The sequence below is a fragment of the Danio rerio genome, chromosome 16 (assembly GCF_049306965.1).
Source record: "Danio rerio strain Tuebingen ecotype United States chromosome 16, GRCz12tu, whole genome shotgun sequence".
Classification (NCBI taxonomy): Eukaryota; Metazoa; Chordata; class Actinopteri; order Cypriniformes; family Danionidae; genus Danio; species Danio rerio.
Window position 1 is genome coordinate 856,494 of NC_133191.1, and position 25,383 is coordinate 881,876.

Sequence of the window (25,383 nt, forward strand, 5' to 3'; positions counted from 1 at the left end):
ATGCAGACTTTAGACTGGAGCTGATACAAAAACTGGGGAGGCAACCTGGCACCTCCTCAACCCAATTACAAATGAAATTGAACAACTTAAATAAATAAATAAATGCAAGGAAGAAAGATTAGCGAGAGTTCATTTAATTTAAATCATGACTTTTTATTGGTATTGTTATTATTACAGAAAGTTCACTGTAAAAATGCACATCTCCTTTCATTTCTGGAAACCATTGGCAAAATTGCACATTTTTACAAAACTCTTAACACTTTTTTAATTGCTTGGATCGAATATACGTAAGTCAAAGATATTTGGTTCAGTAATCACCCGTTAACACAAAATAACACAATGTAACATCAAATTAATTCAGTTTCAAAATGCAAGTCAAATATTACATCTGAAATAACGGTGCATTCACTAAAATAAAATAATGTTACTATCAACTTATATGAATGGAAATGCATGGAAGACTAAAATAAAATTGTTCAATTGCTGAGCAAACACTATTGTTCTTAATTTAACAAGAGATTTCCCAGGCTCTTAAAAGAGACTTGCTATTGGACCTCCTTGCTTTGATAGATTTTTTTTAGCTGTGTGTATATATATATATATATATAAAAGAAAGAAAGAAAGAAGATGAGTGAGAGTTTGCTTCATTTAATAACAGTATATATGTGTATGTACAGTTGAAGTCAGAATAATTCATCCCCCTTTAAATTTTATTTTCTTTTTTAAATATTTTAAACAGAGCGAAGAAAATTCCACAGCATGTCTGATAATATTTTTTTCTTCTGGTGAAAGTCTTATTTGTGTTATTTTGGCTAGAATAAAAGCAGTTTTTAATTTTTTAAACACCATTTTAAGGTCAATATTATTAGCCCCTTCATGCTATACAATTTTTGATAGTCTTACAGAACAAACCATCATTATACAATAACTTGCCTAGTTACCCTAATTACCCTAGTGAAGCCTTTAAATGTCCCTTTAAGCTGTATAGAAGTGTCTTGAAGAATATCTAGTCTAATATTATTTACTGTCATCATGGCTAAGAGGAAAAAAATCCGTTATTAGAGATGAGTTATTAACTCTATTATGATTAGAAATGTGCTGGAGAAATCTGCTCTCTGTTAAACAACAGAGTGTTAATAACAGTTAATAACAGTTTAACATGACTTTTTTTGTTATTGTTGTTATTATTACTGAAAGTTCAGTGTAAACATGCAACTCTCCTTTAGTTTCTGCCCCAAGATATCACAAACTCAAAGTCAGCGTGCACTCAACACTAACATTTAACAGCACAATATCATTTACAGTTCTTTTTAAAATCATTTTGCTGTAAATGTCAGAACCCTAACATCATTTCTCAAAACTCTAGACACAAAATGCACAATCACTGACAAAACTGCACATTTTACAAAACTCTTGGCACTTTTTTTAAATTGCTTAAGTCAAAGATACTTTGTCTACTCAACTATAATTAGCTGTTAACAATTAATTGCAATTTAAAAATGCAAGTCAAGAAGCTCGCTGGTTTGAGTCTCGACTGGGTCAGTTGGTGTTTCTGTGTGGAGTTTGCATGTTCTCCCCGTGTAGGCGTGGGTTTCCTCCCGGTGCTCTGGTTTCCCCCACAGTCCAAACACATGCACTATAGGGGAACTGATCAACTGGCCATAGTGTATCAGTGTGTGTGTGTGTGTGTGTGTGTGTGTGTGTGTGTGTGTGTGTGTGTGTGTGTGTGTGTGTGTGTGTGTGTGTGTGTAGGGGTATCCCAGTGATGGGTTGCAGCTGGAAGGGCATTCACTGTGTAAAACAAATGCTGGAATAGTTGGGGGTTCATTCCGCTGTGGCGACCCCTAATGAAAAAAGGAACAGGGGCAGATTTATAAGCGAGGTAAGCGGCCGCTAAGGGCCCCAAGAAATCTTGGAGTGCCAACACATATCTATAAGCATAAATTATATATATTTGGTTATGGTGGGAGTTAAACAAATACAATTCCAATGTAATTAAATATTATTTAATGTGCAATCAAATATAATATTAATATAATAATGTAATGTAATAATAATATTACAAAATAAAATATCCATCAGTAAAATTTATATATATATATATATATATATTTCATTTTAAGAAAACTAATAATTTATAATGTAGAGCCTCCATTAATTTATTATCAAAAAGAAGATTGAGTGATATGAAAACAACAGCAATATAAATGAATATGAAATACAAGTGGTGCATTTTAGGCTGGAATTCCCCAAAATCACTAAATCCACCCCTGTAAAGGAAGAAAGCAAAATGAATATATGAATGAATGAATGAATGAATGAATGAATGAATGAATGAATGAATAATTGAATGAATGAATGAAAATGCAAGTCACACACTACATCTGTGCATTCACTTAATTAAAATAATGTAACTATCAACTGATTTGCATGGAAGCCTAAAATAAAATTATTCAATTACCGATCAAACACTATTGTTCTTACTTTAACAGGTTTCCCAGGCTCTTAAAAAAGGACTTGCTATTTGTCCGGCTTTTTTCAGCTGGGACCAATGCAGACTTTGCATGGAGCTGATACAACAGCAGGGGATGCAACCTGCATGCAAACCTGAGCCAAAGTGACCTGGCTGGATGTGGGACAGGGTCTGCAGGCCGAAAAACATGTGTCCTGGCGCTCGCTGTAACCTTGTGTGCACAGAGCGGATTCATAGATGCTGACAGTTCAATGATGCACACCGACAATCACTGCACTGCACGGCATCCCTCTGTGCTCAAGGTCAATCAGTACACAACCAAAAATGCTGGGTTTTAGTTAGCCAAAGTTGCTTTCAAATATGGGAAAACACAAGTTTGGGTTATTTTTTTTATCTATTTATTCATATTTTTTATGTTTTTATTTATTTATTTTATTTATTTTTTTACGCTGATGTTGGGTTAAAATACAAATAAGTTAAATTTAATTAAAAAAATAAAATAAAAATTAAGCCAATATGGATAAACCCTTATTATTATTATTATTATTATTATTATTATTATTATATTGTTATTATTAATAATAGTATTAATAGTATAATTATTATTGTTATTATTTAAATAAAATCTTATAACCCAACATTTGGGTCAAAAAAAAATTGCATTAATGGTAGACATGCCAATAATAATAAAAAATAAATAACCCAACATTGGGTTGAAAGAAGTAAAAGCACAATGTTTATTTTATCATATTTAAATTAATGTTTTAATCCAACAGTTGGGTTAAAATTTCATTTAAATAAGAATAAAAAAAACTATCTAGCTAGCTAAATAAATAAATAAAGATTAATATTAATAACAACATTAATATTAATATTTATTTATTTTATTTATTTATTTGTTTGTTTGTTTATTAAGTATTTTTTTATTATATGTTAAATTATATTTTTAACCCAGCAGTTGGTTCCAAAAATAGATAATAAAATAAAATAAATAGATGAAATGCCAATAAAAATAAAGAATGAGTAACGAACATGGAAAAGAACAATGTCTATTTTATCACATTTTAATTCCAAGTTTTAGTCCAGTTGGGTTAAAAATGTCATTTATATTTGATAAAACAAACAAACAAACAAACAAATAAATAAATAAATAAATAAATAACCAACCCGAAGTGGAGTTAAATATGGACAATCCCAATATTGGGTCATTTATTTTTTACTAAGAAATCTAAATTATTTTTTAACCCAAGTCTTGGATGTTTATTTTTGACCCAGTTTTAGATGTAAGAACACCCAGCATTTTTTTTTTTTTTTACAATGTAATCAAGACTTCAGAGGAGTCCAGTCATTTATTTAACAGGACTTATGTCATGTTCAGAAACATCACGACTCTGCAGGAGAGAACACTCCAGATCTGCTGACTCTAGATGATGCTACAGAGCTTCAGATTCAACACTTTGATGACTGCATGAACGCTTCAGATCTCCTCATGCAGAGAGATATTAGCGGGAGGTTATTTGTGTAAATTATACACTGCTGTGAATCTCAGTTTCACCTTTATCAGGATCTAAATAAAAGAGTTCTGGAGCATGAGGAGTATATCTGATCTGAAGGTGGATGTTTGCGATATGAAGATAAGGGAACTGATATGTGTATTAGTTCATCCAGAGATGCAGTATATACACAAAGATATACTCAGGAATACAGCAACATTCACAATGAAGCAAGAAGTAGTAGCAAAACAAGGGTTAAACATCAGAAAATTAGTTATAGCATGACTTTTTTATTGTCATTATCATCTTTATTATTTTTATTGTTATGGAAGGTTTAGTGTAAGCGTGCAGCTCTCCTCTAGATTCTGCCTCAGGATATCACAAAATCACAGTGAGCGTGCACACAACACTGACATATAAACAGGCCTTCTTTAACACTCAACACATTTACTTGTTGTGTGTGTGTGTGTGTGTGTATGTGTGTGTGTGTGTGCATGCGTGTGTATGCGTGTGCATGTGTGTAAACATGCATGTGTGTATGTGTGTGCGTGTATGGAAGTGTGTGCATACATCAATATGTGTGTGCATGCATGTGTGTGCGAACTTGCGTAAGTGTGTGTGTGTGTGTGTGTGTGTGTGTGTGTGTGCATGTATGTATGCATGTGTATGTGTGTCTGTGTATGCATGTGCGTGCATATGTGTATATGTGTATACATGTGTGTGTGTGTGTGCATGTATGTATGTGTGTATACATGTGTGTGTGTGTGCGTGTGTGTATACACGTGTGCATGCATACATGTGTGCGAGCATGTGTATGCATGCATGTGTTTGTGTGTGTATGAATGTGTGTGCGTGTGAGTGTATGTGCATTTGTGTTGGCGTGTGTGTATGCGTTTATGCATGCAAGTGTGTGTGTGTCTATATGTGTGTATACATGCATACATGTGTGTGTATGCATACACGTGTATATGTGTAGATGCATGAATGTGTGTGCGTGTGCATATATGTATGCATGTGTGTGTGTGTGTGTGTGTATCCATGTGCGTGCATATGTGTATGTGTTTATGCATCTGTGTGTGTGTGTGTATACACGTGTGCATGTGTGTATGCATGCATACATGTGCGTGAGCATGTGTATGTTTCTGTGTGTGTATAAATGTGCGAGCGTGTGAGTGTATGTGCATTTGTGTTGCCATGTGTGTATGTGTTTATGCATGCAAGTGTGTGTGTGTCTATATGTGTGTATACATGCATGCATTTGTGTTTGTGCATGCATGTGTGTGTGCATGCATGCATGCATGCACGTATGTGTGTATACATGTGTGTGCGCATGTGTGTATGTGCATGTATGCATGTGTGTGTGTGTGTGTGTGTGTGTGTGTGTGTGTGCGAATGTATATGTGTGCATGTATGTATGTATGCATGTGTGTGTGCATGTGTGCGTGCGCATATGTATGTATGCATGCATGCATGCGTGTGTGTGTGTGTGTGTGTGTGTGTGTGTGTGTGTTCTCTCAGTAAATGCTGGATGTGAACACGTGTCTTAAGGCTAAAATCTGCCCCATTGCCCAAACTGAAGGACTGACAGAAGCTCTGCAGATCCAGCATTATATAACACTGATCTGAAAGGCTGAAGTTTCCCGCCACCGCAGCAGCAGAAGTTGTGAAAGCGTGGCCTAGTTCTGCCATGCCCACACACTGGGTAGGGAGCGAGGGAGGTGTTGCAGTGGATTAAGTGGCGTGTTGGAGATTTAAACACGGCCACCTGATGTCTTTTATCAGCCGCGATCTGTGGCGAGAGCAGAGCCTCCATTTAACAAACCATTACGACTGAAGGAGCCATAAAAGACTAATGCACATAAACACTGCCATTCTGTCTATTAATTACCCCGGGCCCTGTGGCGGTGAGGGCACTTAACCTCCACTAGATCACATGGTGATATGTTTTCCTTAGAAAAGAGCCAAAACAATTAACATCCCCTCTCACATTTCTGTTCTCTGCTCCCGGTAGCCGCTGACCCACTGCTGATCGTGCCCTGTGGGACGCTCCGCACCCCGGACTGCCTTTGATATGTGAGCATGCTGGGATTGCTGGATGGGTGGGAGCAGGTTTTGTTGTGCTTCTTTAAAACCCTGACAGTGTTGCTGGAGGTGCGGGATTCAGGGGGGAAAGAGACACTGATTAACTCAAACACACACACACATAGAGACAAATGCAAATACACACAAACACACACACACACACACACACATCTTTTATTTGCAATAGAGATAGAGTTCTCAGGTTTAAAATAAATCACATACAGCACATTTATGAATATACAGAAAATAAATAAATCAAGTAATAAATAAATAAATAAAGTATTAAATAAATAAATAATAATAAATAAATTATTTAATTGATTGATTGGTTGATTGTTTGATTAATTAAGTATTAAATTAATTAATTAACAAACGAATAAATAAATAAAGTTAGAAATAAATAAAAAAATTTATAAATAAAGTAATACATAAATAAATAAATAAGGTAAGAAATAAATATATAAATTAATAAATAAAATAATAAATAAATTAATTACGTAACAATAAATAAATAAAGTAATAAAATATTAAATAAATAAATAGATAAATAAATAAGTAAATTAATTAATTAATTAACAATAAAGTAATAAAGTATTAAATAAATAAATAAAGTTAGAAATAAATATATAACTAAATAAATAAATAAAGTAATATAATTACATATTAATATAAATGAATTATAATCAATATAAAATAAATATTTTAGAAAAAATGTAAGTAACAAAAAGTATTTGTTTATTTTTTAACATATATATATATATATATATATATATATATATATATATATATATATATATATATATATATTTATATATACATATAGGTTGTAGCATAACAAAGTAAATAATAGTCATAACTAGAACAGAATATATATATATATATATATATATATATATATATATATATATATATATATATATATATATATATATATATATATATATATATATATATATATATATATATATATATATATATATATATATATATATATATATATATACAACAGTTCTGTCTGGTTCTCGAATCTGATTAACTGATAGCCATGATATATTTAAGTAATATCAGCACCCGTACAGCCTCTTTACTCTTTGTGTATTACTCCGCTCAGCAAAAAGCAGACACTACAGAACTAAAGGTAAAAGATGCTTGCTCAGCTGTTTAACCATCAGCTTATGATTTCAATCCCACGCGGAAGAAAAGGGTTTTTGAGACTCGAGTATCATATCGACGAGTAGCAGTGCGATATGGCTGTATATCAGCACTGGTGGGGGCACTAATAAGGCACTCGGCCTGCAGCTTTCATATCTTCAAGAAAAGAAAAAACATTAAATATAATAAATTAATATTTTATAGAGCAGCGTGTAGGCTCCACAACTCGACATATGGCAAGCCAGTTCAGCCTATAAAGAGTTAGAAGTCAGCATCACTAATATGAAGCCTGATGGAGTAAATGCACACAGCCATTTAATTTCAGCCAGCCAGCCTCTGAACTGTCTTTCCATTATAAATGTGCCACGTTAACGGTCGGAGTTCTTTAAAAATCAGTGATCTCTACTGCATCAAAGATATACAAAATGAAGTGAGTCTCAGCGTGTACAAGAAGCTCTGCATTAAATGACATTATTCCCCGGCATCTCTTTAAAATAAGACAGCTTGTTTTACCACAGTATTTTTAATGGAGTTTATGAGCTCGTCTGCTGATCCTGATGGCACTAGCGGTTACACGGTCTTTCATCTTGTTTTACGCTTTAACTGAATGTATTGTAATTATATTACAGCATCGATGCTGTGAAATAAACCTTATGAAATTGAAAATAGTCTCATAAAGCTTTCACCAGACGTTTATCCTTGGCTGAAAAACACTAGCTGTGCATGTACCCTAGATTTTAAATATATATATATATATATATATATATATATATATATATATATATATATATATATATATATATATATATATATATATATATATATATATATATACATGTTTTGTTTACACGTTAATTAGGTTAACTAGGCAGGTTAGGGTAATTAGGCAAGTTATTGTATAAATGATGGTTTGTTCTGTAGACTTTTGAAAAATAATATAGCTTAAAGGGGTGAATTATATTGACCTTAAAATTGTTTAAAAAATTAAAAACTGCTTTTATTCTAGCCAAAATAAAACAAATAAGACTTTCTTCAGAAGAAAAAATATTATCAGACATACTGTGAAAATTTCCTTGTTCTGTTAAACATCATTTGGGAAATATATAAAATAATATATAAAATAAAATAAAATATTATATAATAAAATAAAACAAAATAAAATAAAATGATAAAACAAAAAATACATATAATAAAATGAAATAAATAATAAAATAAAATAATAAAATAAAAAAATAAAACAAAATTAAATAAAATAATAAAATAAAATAAAAATTCTGACTTTAACTGAAACTTAAACTCCTAATCCAGGTTTAAAAAACTGGTGTAATCTGACATCCAGTTTTGTAGACTTAATGTCTTTGCTAATATCATACACAAAGACACCGCTTGTGATGTATATCTGTCTCCTACCTCTGAGGTCTCTCTAAACATGCCCAATGTTGGCTCAGGTGACAGATCAATCTTATATACATCAGATTTACCTTTAAAGCTGTTCTGCAAAAATGGACTAATAGTATGGCATGTCCAGAATGAGTCATGACCCTTCAGAGGTTATACATATATTGCACACAAGGATGCATTTGGGAAAATCTTTTACTTTTGAATATGATGTCTGTGAATAACTGAAAATATCCAGCCTGTGTCTCGCGTTAACAGAACAATCATAGAGTTTAGAAAGATGTCTCTGCATCAAGCTCCTTTCCCCACTCTTTCCTGATTTTACAATTCCCAACACGAATCAATCAAGTTAAATTAATAATTTCTGCAAATTTAAGTAGATTAAACATAAAAGAGTTAAGAAAAACTCAATAATTGTGTCGCTTCAGCTCATTTTACATGAACAACCCACACAACTATTAGTGTATAATCAGAAACCGAAATGTTTTCACTTGAACCCAATCTAGAAATGCACTTCAAATGAAAGACCCAGTAAACAATGGCCCAATTATCCGCTCTGGTCTCGTTCTGCTGATTATTGATGGAGTGGAAAGTTTGCATTCTAGTGCCAAACCAGCAGATGCCCAGTAGTGTAGGAGACTCGGTGCCAAGGTGTCGCTACAACGAGGTAAAATCTCTGTCCATATGCTGTGCTGTCAGCCACACACACACACACACACACACACACACATACTGCTCTCCGGCCTGACCACATTCACTCACACACACACACACACACACACACACCTCTTTTATTAGTCTGAAATCCCCTCTTCCGTGCGTTGGGTGTGGTGCAGCATTCCTGGCAGATTCCTGCACTAATAAGCCATTTAACTGCTGTCCTCTTTATTGCAGCAGATTCTGGGTTATTGGATAAACTTTATTTGTGAGCTGGGAGCGCAGGCGATGGCTCTTGGTGAACGCTTTCCTCCCAATGACTTTAGCTTGGAGTGGATTTCAGCACGTATAATTTGTTAATCTCTCCTGGGCGAGAGCGGCATACCGGAGATTTTTAACCTCGTGTCAACTGGCTGAAGACAGAAGAGGACAATAGGAGGACAGTCATGTGTGGTCCAGCTGACCCCGACGTGATAGAAACGACCCAGCGCCGGTAATCTCAAGACTTCCTGAAGTGCTGAAGAGATGATTTGTGTGGTGGTGATGATGGAGCAGTGAGAGCTTTAACTCATCCTTCACCTGCAGAACATGCTGGATATTGATCAGCAGCTCGATTATGCTCACATCAGGACACTCAAAGGAGGAAAAACATTATAACACTGGGTCACATGTGGATAAACCAAACAGATGGGTTAACAATGTCATTTCAATTTAGCTTTCAAAACATTGGGGTTTGTCCATATTTGAATCAGTGCCGGGTTAAAACCACCCAGCATTCTTGTGCATTCTTAAATCATGTTGGGTCAAATATGGACAAATTTGAACAAGCAAACCAGCTTTGGTTTTGTCCATGTTTGACCCAATGTTTGATTAAAACAGCCTCGAGTTTTAGAGCTGTTTAAAAAGTGCATATATGTCATTGGGTCAAATATGGACAGCAGCTAGGGTTTAACCCAATTTATTAAACAACAACATTAGATTTGTTCATGTTTAGCAAAATGTTGCTAAAAACAGCCTAGCATTTTAATGCATTTATATACACAAATGTTGGCTCATATTAACCCAACATTTGGTCAAACAGGGAAACCCAACCATTGGGTTAATCTTTTATTTATATTATTAAATTATTTTTATTTATTTGTTCATTATTTAACCCATCTTACCACTTTTGGAGTGTAAACACTCTTGAAAATGCCGGGTAGTATTTAACTAAAGTTGGGTTAGATAAGAATATATATAATGTTTTCCACTTAACAGATTAAATACATTTTCCAACCCAACTCTTGCATTTATTTTTTGTTTTTTTATAAATTTAAATGACACTTTTTACCAAACTGCTTTTGCCATATTTGACCAAAGACTAGATTATTACTTCCCAGCATTTTTAAAGCAGAGTTTACACACTCAAAAATAATCCTGGGTTGCATTAACACAACTTTGGGTCAAATGTGGACAAACCCAATGACTGGGTTGAAAATTTTACTAAAATTGTAATTGAAAAAATTAAGTCAACTTTGGGTTTGTCCATTTTTGACCCAATGGTTGGGGTTTTCCTATTTGGGCCAATGCTAATGCAAGCCAACATGTTTATAAAAATGTTGTAAAAATGCTGGGTTATGTTAACCTAACATTTGGTCAGGTAGGGAAAACCAACCATTGGGTTAATCTTTGAATTTAAATTTAAATAAAAATGTTCAATAAAACTAAACTTACATGTGTTCATTATTTGATCCAAGTCAGCATTTTTATAGTCTATGCACTCTAAACATGCAGGTTAGTATTAAGCTGGCAATGGGTCAGATAAGAAAATATATAGTTTTTGACCCAATGGTTGGGGTTTTCCTATTTGGGCCAATGTTAATGCAAGCCAACATTTTAAGAGGTTATAAAAATGCCGGATTGTATTAACCTAACATTGGGTCAAATATGGGAAACCCAGCTGTTGGGTCCATGCAACCCGGCATTTTAGAGCATTTTATATTCACTATAAAAATTGTGTTAATCAAACTTTGGGTCAGATATGGACAATCACAGCACTGGTGTTATTTGTTTTCTTTTTTCAATTAAATTAAATTTTCAACCCTGCTGTTGGGTTTGTCTGTATATGACCCAATTTTGGGTAAATACAACCCAGCATTTAATAAAAAATTGAAGAATTGTAGGTTGTATTAACCAAAGAGTAAAAGTAAAAAATCCCGAGTTGTATTAACCGGACTTCTGTCAGTCATAGAAAACCGAAAACCCTATGTTTGTCCATATTCGACCCAATGTTAGGTCAATACAACCCAGCATTTTAAAGCATTTAAAAATATATATATTAACTCTAAAAGTTATTGGTCGTGTTAACCAAACTTTGGGTCAAATATAGACAACCCAATTTTCAATTAAAGTAATCTGTATTTTTCCACCCAACTGTTGGGTTTTTCCATACCCAAACTTGGGTCAATACAACCCCGCATTTTATAACATTTTTTTTTTTATTTTTATTCTGGGTTGTATTAACCAAACCCAAAATGTGTTGTATTAGGCAAACTTTGGGTCAAATATTGACAATCCCATCACTGGTGATATTTATTTTTATTTAATTAATTTTTTTTAACCCAACTGTTCACTTTGTCCCTATTCGACCCAACATTGGGGTAATATAATGCAGCATTTTAGAGAGTTTTTAAGAATATATTCATTATAAAAATATGAGTTGAGTTACCCAAACTTTGGGTCAAATATGGACAATCACAACACTGGTGTTATTTATTTATTTATTTAATTTTTGTTTATTTAGCATTTTTCAACTGTTGGGTTTGTTTATATATAACCTAATGCTGGGTCAAAACAACCAAGCATTTAAGAACATTTTTTTTAAGAATTTTGGGTTGCATTAACCAAACCTCCCCAAAAATCTGGTGTATAAGGCAAAACTTGGGTCAAATATTGACAACCCCAACACTTATAATATTCAATGTTATGTTTTAAATTAAATTAAATGAAAAATTTTCCACCCAACCGCTCAGTTTGTCCATACTTGACCCAACGTTGGGTTAATACAATCCTGAATGTTTAGGATTTTAATATGTAAAGCTGAAAGTGCAAAGCATCATTCACATCCCAGTCGTGCAGAGATTATTCTCTCTCACACACACAGACACACACACACACACACACACAGACACACACACACACACACACACACACACACACACACACACACACACACACACACACACACACACACACACACACACACACACACACACACACACACACACACAGTCCTGCTGTAACTAGTTGACGAACAGTCTGTTCAGCCAAGAGTGCGGATCAATCAGCCCGTCCTAAAACCCGAAGCTACTAAAATACTGCGACGATGCGGTTTGCTGCTGAAACTCCACATTTGACCACTGCTGACTCCAGTCTGGCTCTGGTCATCTTCCAGTCCGGAGGGGATTTACTCAGTAGCCATGGTTTGGAGAGATGTCCTGGTTCCCTTTAATAGCATTAGGGGTTCAAACCGTTCGGGCTGTAATCTAGAGAGAGAAGAGACTCCAGCGCATGCCTTTGATCTCGTCGCTTTTGGCTGTTTAAAGTTGACACTTTAGCTGAATGCCATCGCCTGCTGTCGTTTGTGCTACACGGGTTTCACAGTGTTGTAAGAATTGCCCTACACCTGTTCTTAAAGAATGTACATTGACATGCTTGAGAAACGCATTGATTTTTCAGTCCTATGAAATCCAGGAACGTCTGCACCGTGAGATCTGCCTCATGAAGCTGGCATGCAGATGACAGAGATGCTCTGAAAGGAAATAAACGCTGGGGTTTTGTTTTAGAGGAATGAGAAGCAAGCATGGACAATGAAACATGCTTCTTAAACAACAGCACAGACGGAGTCACTGAAATGCGTCTGAATATAAAACAGCACAAAAACCACCATGAACACACACACACACACACACACACACACACACACACGAAACATGTCTGTCTCTTGTTTGTGTTTTGAAATGGTTTAAACAAAAAACTTCAACCTTTGAAATATGCAGGATTCACCCACTGTAATCACTGCTCTGTTAAGCAGAGGTTTGGTATTTATATGACAGAAGAGGAGCAGAAAACTGAGAGCTTGCTCAAGGGCATGTGTACTATACTTTCCATAATTTATAGATATGTGTGTATACATGCATGCCTGTCAATGCATGCACACACTCAAAATATAGATGTGTTTTCTGCCTGTTCTATAACTGCTTTTTAAAATGAGCTTGGGCAACACAATTATTAAGTTGTTTGTTCGATGTTTAATGTTCAATTTATAAATAAGAATGATAATAATAATAATAATGCGTTAAATGAATCGATTTGCGTTGGGATGGCATGAATGGAGTGTGTGTTTTGCAGTGCATGCACCTTCAAATAGTTATTAAGCTAAAATAAACGCTATTTATTTATTGCTTTAAGGAAAGCATCCTACAAGTATCCATGCGATGTAGTTCTCCTACTGTTGCAGTAGCAGGGAAAGTGATAATGAGAGTTTAACAAGCCCCATAAATCAGTTAAGTGTGAACACGCTTTATTGGCCATAGATTACACGTGCCATTGTTTGACGAGGGTCAGACTTCAACCCCTTTACAATTTATTTTCCCCACTCAGCCGAAAACGGAAATCTGATATCTCACCACCCCCCAAAATAAGAAAGAAGAAAAATGCATGCATCAATCTAATAATTATAACATGCATGGTTAAATTGCGCGCGTTTTCTTAAAGTTTCACTAAGCAATGCTTACTTTTAAATCTAAATGAAGACGAATACAAAATAAATGTGAGGTTTATATTATTGAACACCCGCTAACTTTTTCTCTCAATGTCCTTTCTTAACGTCTCTGTCTTCGTCGTTTGGAGATATTTTCAGTGCGATATCTGCATGATCTCCAGCTCTGCGCGTTTGCAGCGGGTTATCACCACTGCCATTCCTCCTTCTGTCTGATGTGTTCCTCTGATTGGCATCAGTGCCCTCAGATATTTTCAACAGATCCTCCACTCGCGGCCATCTGGGCCAGATCGCAATCGCTGGCTTCATCTGAGCCGTTAAACTATTAAATCCACTATATCCTTTCAGCGAGCACAAGTTTAGAAGCGACCCCGTGACAGAAGCAGAGTCTCGGACACACCAGGAGAAGAATATACACTCATTCGGCACGCATGCGATTTACATAATGCAACAAAGAGAAATAAAATGCATGCTTTATTTAATGTTTAACTCAGTTATTAATGCTGCATTAATAATCAAAGAGTAGCTAAAATATTACAAAGTCTGTAAAATATTGTAATAGAAAAAAAAATAAACACGTCGGGTTTTAATTATATTTCGCATGCATCACGCAAAAGCAGCTCATTATTGTAAGTGGGTGGTATTTTGCTGAAGATGTGGTGGGATTAGTGAGATTATTGTTACCACACACACACATTAAATCGCAAACTGTTAGACCACAGGCGAAGTCTTTATCTGTCATGACTATTATTAGTGGTATTAATAATTTTGGGGGGGTTGTAGTAGCTAAATGGCGCTCGTGTGCATGTTAATGAAGTGCTCACGATTATACACGACATCACCTCGTTCAGTATTTAACAATGAAACATAAATACAAAGTCCCCAACGCCCCCACCCCCGTGTGTATGCTTGTAAGTGCCTCTGGGTTAGAAGTGCGTGCGTGCGTGTGTGTGAGAGAGAGAGGGAGTATGAAGAAAAGGAGGAGAAAGTCTATTTGACACACATTTACTGCACCGATTATCAGAATAATTAATTAATCTGATTTAGCAAATAAAATAATTAATATTTTCGCATTATTATAGCCGATGTTGTGGTAATAAGTTCGTGCATTAAAACCTATTCTTGTGTCAGGGTGTTTAAAAATATAATGCATTAAAACAAAACCAATGCATGAGGTTTAGAGTATGCACATCTTTAATTATTTAAGCTCACTCCGACAAAAACAATAAAGCCAGAGCCTCATTTGAATAATTCAATTCAGAATATAATTTTTACCAAATGTGCATAATCCCGTACACCATCCTAAAAGCACCTTCAAAATAAAAGAGAATGCGGTTTGCTTTGTATCTCGCCAATACCTTATGAAGATCAGTGTCATCGCGAGTGTTGCTTTAATTCTCCCGTGTTTATAAGAATTACGAGCCATTCAAATAAGTTCCGCGTGCCTATCAGTTCATTTCCCCAGTGCTGGGCAGCTGTAAAATCGCGTAGACAGGTTGTCACACTACAGTGAATGGATTCTAATGCTAAACATTTAACATACAATCCTCCAAACAGTGCAAAAGTGGCCCTGGCCAATGCACTAACCACATGCGCCAACGAGGAGGAGCCTGGGACGCCAATCAAAGCATCAACTTCAAATTGTATCTGAGAGATCAGCCCAGGACCTAGGGGCAGAGACATCAGTTGGAGCTCAATTGTTGATCTGATCACATCCGACGGACTTGCTGCAGAAGAGAAGCTGAGATTTAAAGACGAGCGCTTTCCCGTTCGCTTTTCAGAGAGAGAGAGAAACTCTTGCACTTCTCGCTTTGGTGGGTTATTTGCTTTTTTGCCTGGTTTTGGCTTCCGACGTGGCGGAGGAGATGTCTTTCCCCCAGCTGGGCTACCCGCAGTATTTAAGTGCCTCCCAGGCGGTGTACGGAGGCGACCGACCGGGAGTTCTGACTCCGTCGTCCCGCGCAGGGAGCGCTGAGATCGGGGGTAGCGCGTCTGCGGCCGCCGCTGCGGTGTCCTCGGTGTTGGGCATGTACCCGTACGCACACAACTACAGCGCCTTTCTGCCTTACACCAGCGCCGATCTGGCTCTTTTCTCCCAAATGGTAAGTCCATTTCTAGATTAACTTGTTCTTGCATTTTTCCGCTACTTTTCATAGTTTTTTTATTCCACAATCGTATGCCCTCCATTTATTTGTGATCGTCGCAGGTCAACATAGCTTGCATGGGAAATTGGGAATTGTATTATTACGTTTATAGTACAAATTCTGAAATGGCATTACGGATTTAATGTGATAAACAAGCTAAGAAATGTGTACAGTTTTTTCCGATCGCGATTTCAGCATTGTGTGTGAAAAGTTTTATTTCGACTTGATTTTGGAGTTGGAGGATTGTTGTGCCGGGGGTGTTATAGCTAACATGATTGATGTGATTTAAAGCGTCTTTAAAATATGTTACAATTGTTATTGTTGTTTTTGTCACAGAGTGATTTACTGAAATTGTTTAAAACGAGAACTTTTCGCTTCGCAGAGGGGAATAATGTCAAGCCGAATTATGGCTCGAAACCCTCGCCAAACTGCTTGGTGACTTTTTCTAGTGTATATATGCATTTATTTTAATGTATATAAATACAAGAAATTTGAGTGATGAAATGTGGGGATTCACAACAACAGAATCTCGCTGGAATCCCCTTAAATAGAGACACAGTGAAAGATTTGTCAAAAGGAGAGCTGTGATTAATCCCCGGTGTTGTATAAATCTGTGCTTCATAGGATTTATTTTTTTATAATAATGTACACATGATTTAACTATTTTAAAATAGCGCAGAATGCTTTTCCTGTGGGTTTTCGATGTGTTGTTACATTGAGGAATATTTGGATGTTTGTTGCAGCTGTATAACACATGATTAATAATAGTAATAATGATGAGAATCATAGGCCTGTATGTCATGGGCGAGCCTTTAATGAAATTTCAACCAAATCGCACTCAAAATAATGCTATAATAATCATATTTACCGAAGATTACATATTTTCATTCTTCTTTTTTGTTATTGCCATTCTTATTAAGCTTGTGATTATATTTATAAATGTTTTGTATGCGCGCGCGCGCGTGTGTGTGTGTGTGCATGTGTGTGTTATCTCCATCTGTGGCCTAGCTTTTTTTTAAGAAGACAATGTTGGTCAAAGGTCAAAATAAACGTTAGTTTGCTTAGAAAAACAGAGGGAAAATCTTACAAGCAAACCCGAGGTTTTCAGGAGGCCAGCTGAATTAAAAAAATAGCATGAATGACAAAGATTGTGTCAAAGAAAGTTAAAGTTTGAAAGATTTGTTTTGCATTCATGTATAACATACGCACGGTTATGTATAATAAATGCACTTTATCTTATTCTGTGTTCCCCTTGTCAACCTCCCAGGGCTCTCAGTATGATCTGAAAGACAGCCCTGGAGTCCACCCTGCCAGCTTCGCTGCCCACACGAGTCCTGCCTTCTACCCCTACGGCCAGTTCCAGTACGGAGACCCCGCCAGGCCCAAAAACGCCACCCGGGAGAGCACCAGCACCCTGAAGGCCTGGCTGAACGAGCACAGGAAAAACCCCTATCCCACCAAAGGAGAGAAGATCATGCTGGCCATCATCACCAAGATGACCCTCACGCAAGTGTCCACCTGGTTCGCCAACGCTAGAAGGAGACTCAAGAAGGAGAACAAGGTGACCTGGGGCGCCAGGAGCAAGGACGACGAGAACATTTTTGGAAGCGATAACGAAGGAGACGCCGAAAAGAACGAGGACGAAGAGGAGATAGATCTGGAGAGCATAGATATCGATAAAATCGACGACAACGATGGCGATCAGAGCAACGAGGAGGACGAGGACAAGCGCGCGGAGCTGGAGAGCCTCCAGGAGAAGCGACACGCGTCCAAAGAGCCGTCGGATGGCAACAACAACACCACTAGAGTACTGTCGCCCGGTCGACAGGGCGGTTTTCAAGTTCCGGTTAGCAATAAGCCCAAAATATGGTCGTTGGCAGAAACAGCGACCAGTCCCGATAGCGCGCAGAAACCTACGTCACCTTCCGTTCCCGTCAGCCACCCGGCCTTCCTGCCCAGCCACGGACTGTACACGTGCCAGATCGGCAAGTTCCACAACTGGACGAACGGCGCGTTTCTGGGACAAAACTCTCTGCTAAATGTGCGCTCTTTCCTGGGCGTCAACCAGCACAACCACCCGGCGCAGCAGCAGCAGCAGCAGACGGGGCCCGCGTCCCTGCAGGTGCTGTCGGCCGGGAACACGGACAAGATGCCGGAGGACCTGAGTCCAAAACACATAGGTAACACACCAGGGCTTTATTATTATTGTTATTAATAGTGATAAAATTATAAATAATATAGCAACACATTAAAATGAAAATGCACGATAAATGTTGCAAACTCCACTCAATCTAATTCCAGTGTTCTCCTATTTTAAATGTCAGATCGGGAAAATGTCCTCAGAAATGAATCACCAACGCAACCTTTAAAGTCGTCGTTTCGTCCTCTTCATGACAGGTAAATGTGCATTATACTCTCAGTTTTCCCTCCTCCTTCTTCATATTTTGTTATTTTTTATTAGTAGCAGTAAGCTATCATTATACAAGATGAAGTGGCTGTTTTTAAAACTGCTTATCGGAGGAAGACTCTTGGGATAAAGCTATTTCCTCACAGACAGACAGAGAAAAATCCGCGCTTAGCGCTTATAATAAATAGTTGCGCTTTTCCTGGTGACAAAAGGCCACGAATTCCCCTCCCCGCACACTCAGCGGCTCTCAGGAGAATAACTACTTATCAAGTCACCGAGGCTGTGTGCCTTTCCTAAAGACCCCTGGGAACGGTGGAGCTCGGGGGAGCAGTCCTGCGCAAACTTTCCCCTTTTAAGTGCCTCGATTCCTGCAGGCCCGCTGCGCTGTTCTGGTGACCTGACTTGTGGCTATTATTCATTTGCTGGTGCTTAAGAGTCGCGCAAGTGGATTTAGTGCACAATCGCGAGATTATATTATTTTAAACGCCTGCATTTCAGTGCAAAACTCTTCCTGAAATGTTTTAATATTACACTCTATAAGAAATGATGCATTGTTGTTGTACAGCATTAGATTTAATATGCACGAACCCTAGCATTGCGTTTAAACGTGTCGTTTAAATTAACTAGAATAAAACCCATCGATGAAATACGAATATTTATATATTAATTTATATGTGAATAATGTAACGCACGGCGATCCAATTAAAAAATCCAGCTGAACTGTGATCACTAGCTAGAACACATATAAATGATTATTAGTGCATGCACACTAAAAATGCATGCTGTTTTAACCCAGATATGGACAAACCCAACTGTGGTGTTAAAATTTAATCGTAAAATCACCCCAACATTGGGACTGATCCCTATCAGAGTCACTTATTTAGAGTGTGTGCATGTTAAATGGAAATCCTCGTAGTTTAAAGACTCTCAGCAGATGTTTTGAGCATCTCTTTTTCTCTCCACAGTCCCAGAAACCAGCAGGAATCAACACAGAGGGTCCTCACAGCGCTGTCCTCCGCTTGATCAACACATTTGCACCCCCAAAAGGACTGATGGCACTAATAATGGACACTGAAAGCGAAATCAATTCAGCGTAGCGTTGAGTCTCTCTAAAACAACCGGCCGCTGGAGTTGTACATAATGACACCTGTGATCCCTCCCTTACCGTGGGACATTGGTAGGCGTACTTTGTCTTTATGTGTTGGTGTTTTCCTTTAAGGTGACCCACCATTTGTAAATAGCGAGTTGACGGAGTTTGTCCAGATCATATATTTTGTCTAATAAACTAAATGAAATTATAGACACATTCATTCAGAGCTCTCTTTTTGTGGTTTGGATCGTTTGTAAAGAGGAAAACTTTTTTTATTTGGTTTTTATAATTATTTTATTATTATTATTATTATTATTATTATTATTATTATTATTATTATTATTATTATTCTCAAAACAGATATGAACAAACCAACATTTGAGTTGAAAAATGTCATTTAAATTCAGTTTAAAAATGAACCAAGTTTGTCCATATTTTGGGTTAAAACAAACTAGCATTAATTAGAGTGTATTGTTGTTATAATTTTGACAGCATTATTATTAATATTCCACAAAAAAAAAAATATATATATATATATGGAAAAAACAAACGTTTGGATAAATAAATGCGATTTAAATAACATTTTACAATCAACCCAGCTTTGGGTTTGTCCATATTTGACTCAACGCTGGGTTAAACCAGCCTAGCAATATTTAAAGTGTATTATTATTATTATTATTATTATTATTATTATTATTATTATTATTATTATTATTTAAAACAGATATGAACAAACCACGTTTGGGTTGATAAATGTCATTTAAATTCAGTATAAAAAAATAACCCAGCTTGGGGGTTGTCCTTATTTTGGGTTAAAACAAGCCAGTATCAATTAGAGATTATTGTTGTTGTTATTTTGACAACATTATTATTAATAGTATATAAAGAATATGAAAAAAACAACCGTTTGGTTGAAAAATGCGATTTAAATAACATTTTAAAATCAACCCAGCTTTGGGTTTGTCTATATTTGACTGTTTAAAACAGCCCAGCAAATTTTAAAGTGTATTATTATTATTATTATTATTATTATTATTATTATTATTATTATTACACTATAAACAAACATGGACAAAGCAATAGTTGGGTTGAAAAATGTTATTTAAATGTAATGTACAAATTAACCCAGCTTTGCGGCTGTCCATATTTGAGCAAGCGTTGCATCATTTAGAATTTATTATTATTATTATTATTATTATTATTATTATTATTATTATTATTATTATTATCCTTCTTATTATTAGTTGCATGGCAATATATTTTCATAATTGATCGTCTCCGATAAAAACAATGCTAACGAACGCTCGAAAATAAACAAATAAACAAAAATCTGTCGTTTATTTTGCTTTGCATGAGGCTCAAAATGGATCTCCAGATATTTCGCGGGAGTCTTCAGATTCAATTGTTAAATGGAGCTGCTGCAAATGCATTGAGGTGCTAATAAGAGACCAGATGGCTGCTGGCGGCGGAAAATGGACCGAAGCAGCTGGGAATATCATTAAGTAATAATGTGGGAACGCCCTGTGCAAACAAAATCAAATGGTTAAAATCTAATCTGTCAGAGGGAGAGGGGGAAAAAAGGAAAAACTCGATACGATAATAAATTATTAATTTGTTGAGGAGAGTGACATTCGGTTCAGAGGGAGTGTGGATTGAGGCTCTCAGCGTCATCAGCAGGAGACAGACAATACTCTTTAGCATTTATTATCTAATCATTCAGGACACACATTCACAACAATGCACTTTTAACAGCCGCCATGCACAGTGGCCGTAATGCAGTTCCCAAAATTTTTATATTTCTGTAAGTGAAATTTATTTATTTATTTATTTATTTATTTATTTATTTATTTATTTATTTTAAATGAGATGCTTTGTTTAAACTTTTGTTTGGTGAAATGTGGACAAACACTAGCTTTGGTTTTTACATTATTTTCCAATTAAATTTAAATTACACCTGGGTTTATCCATATTTGACCGTGAATATCTATCTATCTATCTATCTATCTATCTATCTATCTATCTATCTATCTATCTATCTATCTATCTATCTATCTATCTATCTATCTATCTATCTATCTATCTATCTATCTATCTGTTTACTTTTTCTTTACTTATTTAAAATGCAGAAATGCTGGGTTGTTTAAACATTTGTTGGGTGAAATGTGGACAAACACAACCTTGTTTTTTTCTCCTTTAATTATATTTAAAGTTCACTCGGGTTTGTCTATATTTGACCGATTTTAGCCCGATGTTGGGTCAAATGTGGGCAAAAACAACATTGTTTTTTAGTATATACTTTTTTTTATTCAATTAAATTTAAAGTACACCTGGGTTTATCTGTATATTTGACCCAACGTTGGGTTTAATATAACCCAGCATTTTTTAGAATGTGCCCAGTTCAAGAATATAATAATACTACTATTAACACCAACAACAACAATAACAATAACAATAATAATAATAATAATAATAATAATAATAATAATAATATTAATAACAATAGTAATGATAAAACACCAGCAAAAAATGTGTACACTTTAAAAACGCGATGGGTTGTTTCAAATACGGACGATAACAGTTGGGTTAAAAAGTGTGATTTAAACTTGGTCAATTAACTCACTGTTGGGTTTGTTTATTTATGACAACGATGGGCTAATTCAACCCAACATATTTGGTGCACGTCAATCTGTTCACTTACAAATTAAAATAAAACACAAATGTCGCATCATATTGACTAAATTTCCTGCTGCGTATTCAGTTATTTATTATGATAATTCAGTTTTATTGCATTATTTGCTCGTGCTGTTTTAAGCTGGCCTTTTCTTATTTCTCTTTCTGTTGCAGTAAATCTGAAAAGCCAAACTGTAAATAAATGAAAGCTTGCAGCGACCTCTATAGATCGACAGAGTCATTACAGCTGCTTTACATGGGCAATTCATCAAATCACTTAACATTTTCGCCCTCAAAACTACTCCAGTTAAGAAAGTAATCGAATATACACTGTTTGGAGAGCGCTTTTAAATATCACATATTATACTGTGTGGTTTAGATGCTTGTTAAATTATGCAATAACAATAACTAATAGGGAGATTATCGAGAGGAACGTTTGCGTGTTGTTTGCTCTAATATAATTAGGCCACTAAACAAGTAAAATTGGCTGAGTATGTATAAGTAGGATGTGTAACGCAGTAAAGTAAAATAAAACGCGCTAAATCTCCGAAAACATCGGCAAAAGTGAATTAAACAGTAAATCATTCAGAGTCTGTTTTGTGTCACTTGGAAATCGAAATGCTTACATTTATTTATTTATTTATTTATTTATTTATTTATTTACTGTTGTTGCATTTACACACCCATACCAAACACACAAACACACAAACACACACACACACACACACATACACACAAAACACAAAAAATAAAAACGAACGGAAAAGTTATTGCTATAGATACATATGCTTTAAGTTCACAAACCAAAACATCTCAAATCCTGGTTTCTGATATGTTTATATTAGTATCAGTATAGTATTGGTAGCCTATTATTATTATTATTATTATTATTATTATTATTATTATTATTATTATTATTATTATCGGTGGTCTTCTTTCCCCAAATTTAAAGTAAACAATCATTTCCAGCACTTCAAACACAGTTAACCAGTCTCATTTAAGCAATTTTTTATATGCATATATTAATAATAATAATAATAATAATAATAATAATAATAAAAATAATAATAATAACAACAACAACAATGCACTTTGGTTTTATGTAACCTAACGTTCAGGGGTCAAACATGGACAAACACAACGTTGGATAATTTTTAATGCAACAAATAGGCAGTTTTTATCACAAGTGTTGTGTTTATCCAGAATTAACACAACATTCGGTGACATTAACCAAGCATAATATTATTATTATTAATAATAATAATAATAATAATAATAATAATAATAATAATAATAATAATAATAATATCTTAATATTATTATTAATAACAATAATAATAATAATAAGACAACAAACAACAATAATATACCTATACTACTACTACTGCTACTACTACTAATAATAAAGTGCAATAATAATAACCCTGGTGATTTCTGCTTGGATAAATTGATAGATATGATATGAGAGCAGGTGCGCGGATTTCAGTAATCTTCTTAATCTTGTTTAAGGTTATGAAATAATCTTTCGGTGTCTTATTTGTGTTTTCTGTCGCTAATACACACTCAATTACTCTCTCTGTCCTCCTGAATATACAGTCAATTGTCTAAAAGAGAAATGAATGGATCTGAAGCCCATAATTACAGCTCTCACCGGCGCCCCGGGCCAGAAACCACAGCCAAAGGAGACGGGGGTTAAACAACAATCATAATAATAATAAAATCAGTTTAAGTCATTAGCATAATCTCTAACGAAAGACACGGATAATGAGTGTGGTGTGTGACAAAAACAAAACTGAAGAAGAGCGTCATAAATAATGCATCTCACATGAACTGTTGCTTCCACAAAACTGGAGAGATTTTCGACTTTATTTCATGTATTTTACATTATAGCAGTATTTTAGACTTTATTGGTAAACTACAATCCGCAAATGCAGCAAAAACGTGTTCTCCATCTTAAACAGGGCACAGACATCAAAATAAATTCTCTCTTTAATTAAACTCTTAAAAGCTTGCAGCACATCTCGACCAACTTCACCCTTTACTCTTTCTTTTCTTGTCATGTGATCAGCCATATTTTGCTTTTTTCAACAACAAAGTTAATAATTTGCTCTTAAAACCAAAAATTAAACCAACATTAGAAAAAATATTACCTTAGAATCCACAAACTCAAACTAACTAATCCACAAACTAAACATAAAACTAAGCATCAGGGAAAAAAAAGAGTTTCCGTCTTTGTTTTTCTACATTTGAAAGAGCTTAAAGGCTTTTTTCCTGATGTGTTGTTTCCTTTTCACAGATGCACAAATGTCATTTACTATATACTGATGAATGAATTATGCAAAGCGTTGGTGAAAAATATATCATAGCGAAAACAAAAGTGTTAACCAAAACAAAAGTGTTAACCAACAAAAGTGTTAACCAACAAAAGTGTTAAGGAAAGCATTAACGAAATGAAAGGGTTAACAAAAAGGAAAGCTAACGGGAAACAAAAGCGTTAAGGAAAGCATTAAGGAAAAACAGATGCATTAATAAAAAAGAAAATGTTAACGAAACAGAAAGTGTTAAGGAAATCCTTAACCAAAACAAAAGTGTTAACAAAAAGGAAAGTTAACTAAAACAAAAGCATTAAGCTTTAATGAAACAAAAGCTTCAAGGAAAGCATTAAGGAGAAACAGATGCGTTTACAAAAACGAAATTGTACGCTAAAAAGTTAAGGACAGCATTTTACTAAAATGAAAGTGTTAACAAAAATAAAAAAGCTTACAAAAACAAAAAAAGTGTTAAGGAAACAAAAGCTTTATGAAAAGCATTAAGGAAAAACAGGCCCGTTAACAAAAATGAAACCATTAATGATTGTATTAAGGAAAGCATTCACGAAAACGAAAGTGTTAACAGAAATGAAAGCTATTGAAAACTAAAGCATTAAGAATTAATGAAACAAAAGCTTTAAGAAAAGCATTAAGGAAAAACAGAGGTGATAACAAAAACTAAACTGTTAACGAAAACGAAAATGATTAGGACAACATGTTTACGAAAATGAAAGCGTTAACAAAAATGT

At 35.1% G+C, this 25,383-nt stretch overlaps 2 protein-coding genes across 3 annotated transcripts in view; both read left to right on the forward strand.

Moving 5' to 3' along the window:
* tars2 (threonyl-tRNA synthetase 2, mitochondrial) overlaps nucleotides 1-25,383 on the forward strand; it is a 601,872-nt gene that overhangs the window by 128,719 nt on the left and 447,770 nt on the right. The gene's annotated exons all lie outside the window — the stretch shown is intronic.
* Nucleotides 15,674-19,881, forward strand: irx1a (iroquois homeobox 1a). 2 transcript variants are annotated; one of them, NM_207184.2, is made up of 4 exons: nucleotides 15,674-16,116; nucleotides 17,426-18,338; nucleotides 18,483-18,555; nucleotides 19,531-19,881. In NM_207184.2, the coding sequence occupies exons 1-4, from the start codon at nucleotides 15,880-15,882 to the stop codon at nucleotides 19,586-19,588; spliced, it is 1,281 nt and encodes a 426-aa protein (NP_997067.2). In that variant the 5' UTR covers nucleotides 15,674-15,879; the 3' UTR covers nucleotides 19,589-19,881. The 2 variants fall into 2 exon arrangements, with proteins under 2 accessions (NP_997067.2, NP_997068.2); NM_207185.2 differs by lacking the exon at nucleotides 18,483-18,555.